This window comes from Magnolia sinica, chromosome 11 (genome assembly GCF_029962835.1).
Source record: "Magnolia sinica isolate HGM2019 chromosome 11, MsV1, whole genome shotgun sequence".
Classification (NCBI taxonomy): domain Eukaryota; kingdom Viridiplantae; phylum Streptophyta; class Magnoliopsida; order Magnoliales; family Magnoliaceae; genus Magnolia; species Magnolia sinica.
The window spans coordinates 609,169-621,411 of record NC_080583.1 but is presented as its reverse complement, the minus strand read 5'-3'; the positions used below and the strand labels follow the sequence as shown (position 1 = coordinate 621,411).

The window sequence follows — 12,243 nt, the reverse complement described above, 5'->3', positions numbered from 1 at the left end:
CCGCGAAAAATCCCGAACCGGCCTCAGCCCTCGAACCCAAACCGTTACCGGTTCAAACCCTCTTCCCTAAAATTCCCATCAGACCATCAAAGCTTTCGAAAGCCCAAACACCGACGGATTGCATCTTTTTCTTCGCACCGCGAAGAAATCAGATCTTCCCTCTCAAATAAAACCTAGGGTTTCCGTACATTCTAGGGTTAGGGTTCCGTTTTCCATTTTCTTCCTCCTCGATCTTGAAATCCGAGGATTAGGGCTTCCGTTTCCGATTGCCGCCATGGACGGAATCGATCTTCGAGTTACAGAGACTGGATAGCTCCTTGCACGGTAAAAAGCGATCGGTATTTGTTGGTTATTTTGGTTTTTTTAATCTAAATCTAGGGTTTTCGAGGGTGTTTATTTTTTGGTGAAAGGAAATGGACGAGGTCTGGGAGAGAGCTGTTGAAACGGCGTTAGACGGCCAGTCTGACTGCTCTTCTGCTCGAACCCTAACCCTAGATGGCGTTGTTAAATGTCTCCATGGCCGTTTGCCGCCGCCTGGCTTGCTCGAGAAATTCCAAGCCCTTGAGCACCTCTCAATCGCCAACATCGGGGTGTCGTCGCTCGAGAAGTTCCCACGCCTTCCCAATCTCCAGAAGCTCATCCTTTCAGACAACCGCATCGCAGGTGGTCTCGAATTCCTGGTCGAGGCGGGCCTTGGAGCTCTCCGCGATCTGGACCTTTCCAACAACCGTATCCAGTTCATTGAGGATCTGGCCCCGCTTGCACAGCTGAAGCTTGTCTCACTTGATCTATATGAGTGCCCAGTTACTCGTGTCAAAGACTACAGGTCGCAGGTCTTTGGCATGATCAGATCTTTGAAGTATTTGGATAAGATGGATGCAGACGAGAACGAGCGGCCAGAGTCGGATGAAGAGGATGAAGATGAGGAGGAGGAGGAGGATGACGATCCGGGTAGTGGGGAGGTCGATGGTGAGGATCGGACGGGGAAGTTGATTAACGGCAGGGCTGATGAAGGGATTGTGGATGCTGATGATGATGAAGAGAGTGATGCAGATGAGGAGGAGACGGCAACAAATGGCTCAGACAGAGCAACCCATCATATGACGAATGGGTTTCGGGTGGCGGCTTCTATGAATGGCGTGAATGTAGATGAGGATGAGGAAGATGTGGAGGATGAAGAGGATGAAGATTTGGGGGAGGAGATTGATGAGGAAGAGGGAGAGGACGAGGATGTTGTTGAAGTTCATGAGATTGAGGATAGCGAGGAGGATGAAGATGGGGTTGAAGAGGATGAGGACGAGGATGATGAAGATGAGGATGAAGAGGATGTGGAAGATGAAGAGGATGATGGAGAAGAGCCAGGGAGCACAGGAAGGTTGACAAGCACAGAAGGGGAGATTGATGGGCACGACCAGGGAGAGGAAGATGAGAATGGTGAGATTGGGGAAGAGGACGGGCAGGGAGTTGAAGAAGATGGAGAGTACGAAGAAGATGATGGTGAGGGTGAGGATGAGGTGAGATTCTTATCTTTTTTAAAAAAAAGGGACTATCCTTTGATTAATGTTTTGTTGCTTATATATTTTCCTCATCACTTCAGTGATTTCTTTTACTCTTTCTTGTGATTTCATGGTTCTGTTTTTTGGTTTTGCTCATTATATATGATTAATCTGTTTCTATGAGGGTTCATTCTCTAGATACCTTATTCTTGAATTCCTTGGTTGGATAATATAATGTTTTTGCCACTTGTTCTGATGATAGAGGGCCCAAATGGTGAGTTTCACTGAAGATTCTTTGCAGGCTTGGAACATCAGGAAAAGATATGAATGTCAGATTTTTTGTTTAATTTTTTTCCATTTTGTTATTGTTTGGCTATGTACTGGGAGTGTCTGTCATCTGTTAATTTTGGCATCCATCATGTATTTTGTGGTGTTTTATCATCTAGTAATTAATTAACTATAGACACTTATTTATGCAAAAACCATTTTAGGAGTTAACAAGTAGGGTAAATTGTAAGTTAATTATATGAAGTTTGCCAATAATAATGTAGAGAATGCTTCTTCCATGCTTGTCTTTAAAATTTTTAGAACTAGTAGTTACAGCAGTCACATCATTTTCCTATGCAAGCTTTTATTTTGAATTTTGGCCTTTTGAAGATTTTAAGATTGAAATGTATCCTCCCTTAGATCTGACTGTGGTCTATAGGAGAGTAGGTAAAGGTGGTCTTCAATGGATCTGACAGGTGTGATCTTGGACCCATGGGATTTGGGGTGTTTTTTCTTCCATGATTTGGGAGTGGTCTGGTTTTCATGGGCTCTCTTAGAGAAATGAATTCTACTATTGTTATCAATAAGGTGCTTCAGCGGAAAGTGGGCTGTATTAGCTGATGGGTGGATCATTAAAGGATGCTTCATCAATATTGTTCACTGGGCCAACAATGGGATTATATCTGTTCTATGACACTTGGCTCCTTTGTTGAATTCAGGACATGATCAATGGTTTAGCTAGGATGTTCATGTGCAGACTTCTGTATGGTGACCCAAACCACTCACCATGATTATTGAGTCACCAAATCAGGTTGTAAGTAATGATCAAAATCGTTGACAGGTTATAGATTGATGGGTTAGGTTAAAATTGCTGATTGGATATAGAGTTGATGTGATAGAAATTTTTTTTTTATTGGATACTGGATGTTGGGTATTTTTTGCAATTTGTTTCAGGGGCTGTGTTTGCTTGTGTTTCTTTTACTGGTGCCCTAACCCTTCTAATAAAATTCTTCAGCATTCATAAAACTAGTAACCTCACCAGAGGTGTGTGATTCCAAGTAAATTATGTGTCATATTCTATACATGTATCTAGAGATTGGCTGCTGGAGCCCACCAGAGGAGTCCAGAGTCTGGTTTTTGTACATTTTTAAAATATAGACTCACATAAAAATTTTAAAAAAAAATCTGCTTTCTTGTTATGTTTTATAGTCAAATGTGCTCTAGCACTTGATGAATCAGCAAGATTATTTTCTTAGATTGTGACATGTCTCAGGTTTTATTGATGATATGTGAAGGAGGCAATATTAATAGCAGTCATGGTTTTATCTCATCCTACGAATAAAGTGAAGAAAACACAACACTTTTACATACTGTTCTTTATCTACTGCCATGAGTTTTTTGTTTGCGTTTATTTATTTATCCGATGTCATCTGCGTACTGTAGATATGTATTCATCTATTCCGTCCTCTTGGATAGGCATGAGCCACACGTGGATATTTGAAATCTACATGTCATGAGTTCACAAGATGCATCTTTGGTTAACATTTGGTTGTGATTACTGAATCAGGAGTTTGTCAAAAGGAAAAAAAAAAAAGCGAATCAGGTTTTGAGTTTGATCCAAGCTTGTGTCAAGAAGTTTTGCGTCATTAGTTAGGATGACAATGAACTTGGTATTCAAATTAATTTTCTTTTTCTTTTTCTTTTTAATAAGAACATTATTCTATGCATTGCCTATCCAACCTTCTTTTTAGCTGCTACTGTTTTCCCTGCAAGTGCATGTGTGGACTTGAAGACTCTGTATATATATATATATATATATATATATATATATATATATATATATATATTCTTTTATATGCTTGATTGTCCCCTTCTTTTCCTACTCCCTGTGAGATTTAATAATATAGCCATCTATGCCCTGTATGTAAATATATTATGTGATAAAGCAAAATACTTCACTTTTCTGGCCTGATCCCCAATGGGATGTGGAATTGCCTTGATTTCATAGTTTAAAAATTATATTCTATTCCTGTTTCTCTTACTATTGGTTTTTTCCATAAACTGCCTTTACAATTGTTACCTGCTCTTGTTGTCTATTTATCAGAATTGTTGAATTTTTTCCTTTTGTTTTGCATTTTCCTTCCCCTTTGTTTTTTTGCTTTGCATTTTTCCTATCTGAGCATCTTTCTTTCCAAATTTTTGGAGTGCCATTTCTGAGGTTTCAGGAAGTGATTTGTTTTTCATGTTTAATGAAAATTCCCAGATATGTTCATTTACTGATGTTGTTCTGTTCGTCTCTTTGATGGTTTTCTGCCACTGACCCACTTGCATGGTTCTTGGGTAAATTGCTAGGAAGAGGATTTTGGGATGGAGTACTTGGTGCAGCCCATTGCTCCTCCTCCGGAGGAGGCTGTAGGCAGCGATCTGGATGCTGGCAATGAAGAAGATGGGGAAGAAGAGGAAGTGGAAGATGAAGATGATCACTGCAGCGCTCAGCCACAGCCACAGCCACAACCACAGCCACAGCCACAGCAGCCTTCTTCATCTCAGGTCAAGAGAAAAAGAGGCGGTGATGATGGTGGTGATGATGATGATGATGATGACAGTGTGGAGGATGCAAAGTTGTCAAGGAACCATTGAGGCTCCACGTGTGTATATGGAATCTTGGTAGAGAGAGAAATGGGGGGGCCTTAGTTAGATTGTGTAGGTACACTTGTTAGCTCAAAAGACGTTAGAAAGAGTGGCTACTTTTGTTAGGAGAAGTAGAACGAGGGTTTGTGAGTAGTAGTATTTAGTTCAATTTCAAAAAGTCGTTAGTCTCTTGTCCTCACGTGCTTCTCCCCATTTAGTGGCCGTTATACTTTTTTCAAATGGCAGTTACCTTGGTTTGAGGTTCCCCCGCGAAAGGAAAACATTAAAAAAAAGAAAAAAAGGAAAAAAGACAGACCCCGCGGGTTTTGAATTTTATTCTTCTTTACCTCTCTTTTTTTCTTCTTCTTTTCTGTCATGTAAGACATGGGTATATGTGTAGAGTACTTTCATCTGTTTTATCCTGAAATCAAAGGTCAGTAAGCTTTGCTATACTTAATGTGAATGATTGTCAGATTCATGTTTTGGTAGGTGCAGAATCAATATTGGCAGGTGGAAGTAATACAGCTATGTTGAAGTGACCACCGAGGGAAACGGTACGATGATTCCAGTCCCTTTTTCTCCGTTTTAAGGTAGGATGCTTTTCACACCCCCATCTTTTGATGCATGCACCCTAATATCGTGGACGTTGGTATAATAGTAATAGTATATACTGCTTTTAGATGTAGAAAAAAGTAGGGGGTCATGCTTGAAAGATGGTGTATGACCATAAATAGAGCATTTGCCCTCTCTCTTTTCATCTCTATATAAAGAGCATGCAGCAGTTTATTGCCTGTTTGGCACTGCTTCTACCAACTGCTGAATTGATTATTAGGAAACAATTTCTCAGTAGAATTGATTTTCCGGGATTGTTTCTTGAGAAATGATTATGAAAAAAAAAAAAAGAATTTCCTTGCAAAGGTTGTAATGGTGAGCGTTGAATTCTTAGATTTCCTGTGGCTTGGCCAAGAGTCATTTTTGGTGTCACCCTAAAGTGATATTGCCAAGCAGGTGGATGGAGTGGATGTTGCACAAGCAGTGTGGTGGGCCACAGCGCTACAGGGCGTTTGTAAGTTGCATCCGTTGGCTTCTCCAGAGATGAGATGGTTTTGATAAGCCACACAGGTGCAATATAGCTCCGGTACACATCTCATGTTTGCCATCATGGCACGCAGATTCGAGATCTAATCCATCCATTAGAAAGGCACTACTATATTGGTGCCTTAGCTCAAGAATTAGGTTGATTTATTTGGTCCGGTGGGCCATAGTTTGGAAACCAAATGTTATGGCTTTAAAAATACTTTGGCCGAAGTTTTCTAATACATTCATCTGTTTTCAATATTGGGGCCCACATTTTTGAGGAGAAATTGTGGTTGGACCAGTTGGTGGAAGGATTTGATCACAGACTTACATGTCATGATGGCCTACGTGTCAGGCCTCTTTTTAAACCTTTGAACAAGAGAAATTAAAGTCTCAAATTGAAATTTTGTTTTTTGTTTTTTTAATTTAATTAATAAAGTGGCTAATCAAACATAGTCAGCCTTTTAAAAAATGATTTTCAGAATAAATAAGGAAGGGGAGAAAAAAAAAAACGCTTCCTTTAGCAAAGCAAAACGGGCACCTGAATTGAAGAAAATTACATGGATGCCATCACACCAAACGTGCTTGCCTATTCTCCAGAGCAAGAGAGCTGTTGCGAGGCATATACTCTGCTCCATCGTCTTTTAACACCTGCCGTCTGATCAAAATTCGACGGCAAAGATGAGTAGTGCCTCACGTGCTTATTTCTCTGTTCTTTTCTTTTTCGGGGGGGTTCTGGTGTTGTCAGTGGAGCCCACGTACCGTTGTTAGCTAATCACAATGTAGAAACAGATACGATTTTCATGATTTGAAGGAAATTCTCTGTAACAAAAAGGAAACAAAGAGAAGAAGAATGAAAGAAAACGGCGGAATGAAAAGCCGTGAGCGGGTTGAACCGTCGTCCTCTCCCCTGCACGTTTTTGTTCTCAGGGGTAATTGATGTGAATACCCCATTCTTTCAATTTTTGGTAATACAACTGGTACAACTTTGTATTAATCTACCACCAAAAGATGGATGGATGTATGGAGATTGTAGTAGTGGCTCACTTTTACTGGCCGTCCTTTTAAAATTTTAAAAAAAAAGAAAAGAAAATGTTTATGAATTATGATTGCTCGTGGAGATTCCCCACCCAATAACAGCATACTTGTACTACAGGATAAGTACTGCATAGATGTCAATCTGCCTGTCCAAATGACGGGCCACTAACACAAAATCACATGAGAAAAAGATCCCAAATCAAAAACTCAAAAAGGTTCCAATATTCATATGGTTGGACGAATATAAACAACCAAAAAAAGCAATGCTCCATTGAAATGGAGGGGTGGGATTTTAAAAGAGTTGGAAAAGTAGGCCCTACAATTTGAATGATCGTGGGATATTAGGAGTGGCCCTGCCCTCCTCCCCTATCATAATAATCCTATGATTTACCTTGTGCACGTACTTCTCAAGGACATACATGATCCAACCTGGATCGTGGATGACTTGTGAGCCGTGAATCAGGTGGGGGGGCTCAGTTCATATATGATCTAGCTAAATCTGGACTGTTACTTTAACAACTCAGCAATTGTATGAACGGTGAGGATATCTGAACATAAAAAGATTTTCTTCCCATGTCTTGAGAAGCTTGGACGGCCTTGTTGACCACATGGCGAGGAAGAACGGACCCCACCTCTACATCTTGGTTTTTCTGCATTTTCCTTGGCTGCCGCATTGGACGCCTATGACACCATCCTTTCTTAAACACATGGATGGTCGTTTGTCATGACATGTCACTATATTTCAGCATGTTGCACCGTTGGAGTCATGACACGTGGACTCATTTCTTCGACCCCTGTGACGTCAGCTCGACTGGGATCCATTTTGTGGGCCCTACCCAGATGGTGGACTTCAAACGGATAAACAAGCATGGTAAATAATCGTCAGTTTTGAATAGTGGGCTATCCATGATCAGAAACATCATCCACAAATGGGTGGTCCTGATTCATCTGCCCTACCGTTTAATGGGAAAGGTTGGCCGTTGTAAGGAAGGTCCGGCTGAGATGAACCGAAAAAAGAAAAAAACATCAACTAGGTGTCCTCATTCAATAAGATCGTTCATCTGGTGATCCCTACCGTAGAAACTGTAGCCTCTCACAAGTTCATTGATCAGATGACCATCGACAAGGGATTTTGTATAGTTGATGTGTAAGGCCGTTCATTTCGTTCCGAAAACTTCACATTCGATGCATAGAAGTGCGTCCCTCGCAGTGTACCCATCCACAGAATACAGCAGTACAATATACATTGCTGTGGCCGAGAGTGTGTACCGTGCACGCTTGTCAGATTGTACAAACGGTCCCATGTGTTAGTGATCCGAGCCGTTGATGTATATGGGCCTAATGTGTGGATGAGGTCTTTGTATTAGAAATCCCCCAGGTTCAAAGATCTTAGCCACAGAAACATTTGGTCTTATCTTGGCTGAATGTGAACCGTTGCTTTCTTAAATGCCTGTCATTGGCCGTGCAACAATAATCTGTGGGGCCTACCATAATGTTTGTGTGACATCTATCTGTTGAGATCGTGTAAAGGACGTGAGCCCAAAAATCCGGCAGATCCAAAACAAATTGGGGACGAGGACGCTCACCATTGCAACCTGAATGGGGCCCACCAGAGCATTGGATCGAGTCGAATTGAGTGATGATTGGTGAACCCCACATGGCATTTTGTTACTGGGCTTCCTACTGGAGGTGGTCATTGAGTCTAGTCGGACCGAGTTAGGTCCAATTCGACTCGATCCGGTTTTGCAAACTCCGTACTTTGTCCGACTCGGACCGGGTCCAACGGGTCTGACTCGATCTCAACCGAAGCTTGGCTGGGTTAACCTGAACTGAGTCCGACTCGGTCAGAGAAACCAAGTCAGATCGGGCCACCAGCGAGGTCGAGCCAGGGTAGGCCACCATGCCCTAAAACGATCTCTCCAAATGGATGGATGGTATGGATACAACACATACATCATAGTGGGGCCCAAAGAATATGATGATGTCACTTGAGTAGCTAATCCGCGTTCGTCCAAAGCTAGGGCGAGCCACAACCAAGGTCCTGATCTCGGCCGGACCACCAGAGGCTTGCGCCCAAGCTCCCGAGCCAGGGCGGGCCATCAGCGGCCTGCACCCGAAATCCCAAGGTTGAAAAAACACATAAAAAAAACTTAAAAAATAAACATACCTAACGGATAGACAAGGATGACCGATAAAGAACGGGTGCTGGGCTGCTAGCTGGCCTGGATTCTAATCAGGTTCGATGCGGCGCTGGCGCAAGTAAGGTTAGGGTAGATGAAATGGTAAAGATTAAATTTTTTTTAAAAAAGTTTAATTTATACTACCTGTTTTTGGTCCGAGTCGGGTTTCAGATCGGATCGGATCCAACCGAATCGAATTTTGGATTGGGCCAGATCAGGTAACTACGTGACCTGAACTCAACTCGGCCGGGATTCGGATTAGGGTAGGTTTATTCGATCCGAACCTTACCCTGGCATTCGGTTCGGATTGAGTTGGATCCAACCAAGTCGGATCCGCCGAATCGAGTCGGGTCCTTCCCCAGCTCTACTTCCTACAAGGGACCCAAATTACTGTGGGCCCACATTTTTTCTTTTTTTGAGAAATCCAATCCGTTCATCAGTTTTTGCTCACAATAGGATGTTTTTCCAAAAATCAAGCAGACCCAGAACTCAGATGGGCCACACGGCAGGAAACAGTAAGTATGGAAACGCCCACTGTTGAAACCTTCCTCGAGCTGAACATGATGCTTATATCCAATCCAAACCGTTCATAAGGTTGTCACCACTAGACAAACAGTAAGCACAAACATTATCCTGATCCAAGACTTCTGTAGCCCCCACGAAATTTCCGTCATCTGGCCCACCAGAGTTTTGGATCTGCTTTATCCTCTTGTGATCTTGAAAAACTGATGGACGTATTCGATTCTCACAGAAATCTCTGTGGGCCCCACATACGGCTCAGGCAATTCGCCCAGTCCTACAGTATAAAGTCATCATGGTGAGCCCCACATTGCTTTTTACTGCATGGGGCTTCCTACAATAAGTATTGCAGGGAATTCATATCCTCTCTTTTTAGTCCACATGAAATAGATAAGATGGAAAGCTGCTTTCTATCAACAATAGCAATAAAAACAAGCCCCTCTGCTGCTACTCTCTCTACATCTGCCTCTAACCATGGCCACAGCCAAAACACTGCTGCTGTCACCCACAGCAGTTCTACCACTACGACGACCAGCAACGGTTCATAATACTGCTACACTGAAAAGAAGATCATGCTATGTAACGTTGAAGGTGTGTAACATGGCAAAGGAGAGTGATGACACTGTTGGCAATGGCATTGTAGAGATTGGAGCTGCAGTAGGAGGATTGGTATCAAACCCGGTGATCGGGTGGTCTCTATATACGCTCAAGACGACCGGATGTGGCCTGCCGCCTGGGCCCGGTGGCTCAATCGGGGCTCTTGAAGGTGTGAGCTACCTAGTAGTCATTGGCATCATTGCTTGGTCCTTGTACACTAAGGCGAAAACAGGCTCGGGCCTTCCAAATGGGCCGTTCGCACTTTTGGGTGCAGTCGAAGGCCTGTCCTACTTATCGCTGCTCGCCATCTTGGTTGTGTTTGGGTTGCAATTCTTGGAGCGGGGCTACCTGCCCGGGCCACTGCCCAGCGACCAGTGTTTTGGCTGAGCTTATTGGATAAGAAAATGGTGCTTGTTCTTGGTGGCGATCGATGAACAGAATGGATTTTACACACGTCCCGTGCTCACACGTGTCTTGAAGAGAATTCCTCTCTACCCCAATATCATCCCATCTCTCAAAATTTCAACTTATGGAATTATTCTCTTCTATTGTGACAGCTTTTAGGTTATCCTCTTCTTTGGGCCATGTTTCTGTATCATGTTGACTTTAAAATTCAAGGAAAAAAGAAAAGTCATTGTTTGTTGCAATGCAATGGATTGGATTTTGTAAGGTTTGTGAAATGTGTTTTTTTTTTTTTTCACCACTATACAAATAAATCATTCAACAGGTGGTGTTGATTCTAGTTCGTTTTTATGCGGTAGGTGTGGCTCGATAATTTTGCGGGGCCCAGCTGAATCAACATGAACATACAACCTTTTAATTCACATCAATAGGTGGTGTGCTCCCACCCTTCTTGAAAGAAAGAAAAAAAAAATAAAAAATCATTCCCCACCCATGTAGGCCTAGAAATGGGACATTTTTCTTACTGATACAATATATTTGTGTAGGTATATACCTACATACACAGAATAGAAATTATCAGATTAGTAACTATCTTAGATTACATTAGTTGGATATATACGAATTCTACGCACAATGCTCTTGTATCTAATTTATGATGCAGGACATGAAATGATGTCCCCATCAATTTAGGTATCTCAATGAAATATAAGAAAACACAAGTTTCCGCAATGTAATTCCTGAACTAATCGAATAAGAACCTTTGTGATTTTTCTTGCTTCCCAAGAGCATAAACTCCTAAAATGGCTCATGCAATTAGATAAAATATTTGATATTTCCCAATAAGATTCGCCAAAGACATTAAGTTCATTAATTAATTGGGGAGACCCATTCTAGTAACAAGTTCAAGAACATTTCATAAATGGAAATCTAAAGGGAGGAAACCCAAGTGCAGAAGCCCCCTTGATAATTCCTAGTAACTCTTAAAAGTACTGCCCATAGCCATGAGATAGAACTTGGCAAAGATATCCAATCTTGAATAACACACTGCAACTATGGTCTTTTGAACCTGATTTTGATTTCTCGTTCTTGTTCTGGTTTACTACGGTGCGGGGGTAAATATAATCTCTACCGGCCATACATAACGCTTTAGATGGTAGATGAGTGTATCGAGATTCTTCTATATATTAATAGCTGCATGCATTGCGCGATGGATGTAAAGAAATAGGCCATTGTCTTTGCAATAATTCTAGGAGATAGAGTTCACAATAAATTCCCCTGTTGAGCATTATTATGATTGGAACTCTTTCAATATCCTAGCAAATATGGTTGTGTTAGTCATATCTTTGTATGTGACTACATTAGCATTCAAGTAAGGTGTGTTTGGATTGGGGGTAAACTAGAGGAAGTAAAAATGTAAAATAGGCAACTATTAAACTAATGTTTAGCAGTGAGGAATGGAAACACTTTGCACTTGTTTGTTTTGTTATAGAAGAACTTTTGAAAAACGGTTTTCCTCTGAATTTTTTAGTGTTTGGTTTTAGAATGGATTCTTTTTTCATTTTTTCCCCTCCAATGCGAGTCTACCAATAGCCATGTTGATTTTTGATGAGTTTGGGTTGGGATCTACCAATTTCTTTTTTCTTTATGTTTCGAGTGAGGTTATATTTAGGATTTGATTTGCTGGTTTTTTTTTTTTGTTTAAATAATCTCTTGTTCATGTTTTGTACGTGCTCGATATGATAGCTTAGTTTTGCAATATTGGGCTTTTGATCATATGAGATTTGAGATCCTCTTCTTTTGAATGTTAGGGTGTGTTTGGATTTGTGGAATTATAAGATAAATTCAAAGACGAAAACCATGGTAAAAGAATCTTAATAAGTCATTTCTTCTAGTAAATGTGATTTTCATTGAAAGTCAAAAGTTCAATCCTCAAAAGGTGAGCACAGCCATTTGTCTCTCCAGAATAGGGACTCAAATTGCAAGCAAAGATATCAAAATCTCTCAAAACTTGACATGGCCTAGTGAAAAAACACTGT

General features: G+C 41.3%; 2 protein-coding genes across 2 annotated transcripts; both read left to right on the top strand.

The window, feature by feature from the left end:
- Nucleotides 1-4,846, top strand: LOC131218505 (acidic leucine-rich nuclear phosphoprotein 32-related protein). Its single transcript, XM_058213070.1, has 3 exons — nt 1-324; nt 411-1,514; nt 4,116-4,846. Exons 2-3 carry the CDS (start codon nt 414-416, stop codon nt 4,401-4,403), a joined length of 1,389 nt encoding a protein of 462 aa, XP_058069053.1. The 5' UTR covers nt 1-324; nt 411-413; the 3' UTR covers nt 4,404-4,846.
- A 4,735-nt stretch (nt 4,847-9,581) lies between these two features.
- Nucleotides 9,582-10,472, top strand: LOC131218504 (uncharacterized). Its single transcript, XM_058213069.1, has one exon. It carries the CDS (start codon nt 9,683-9,685, stop codon nt 10,190-10,192), a length of 510 nt encoding a protein of 169 aa, XP_058069052.1. The 5' UTR covers nt 9,582-9,682; the 3' UTR covers nt 10,193-10,472.
- Nucleotides 10,473-12,243: the final 1,771 nt, after the last annotated feature.

Coding starts and splice junctions, on each gene's coding strand:
- LOC131218504 (XM_058213069.1), top strand. CDS start 9,683: ATGGCCACAGCCAAAACACTGCTGCTGTCACCCACAGCAGTTCTACCA.
- LOC131218505 (XM_058213070.1), top strand. CDS start 414: ATGGACGAGGTCTGGGAGAGAGCTGTTGAAACGGCGTTAGACGGCCAG. Junction 1,515..4,115: donor ATGGTGAGGGTGAGGATGAG/GTGAGATTCTTA, acceptor GTAAATTGCTAG/GAAGAGGATTTTGGGATGGA.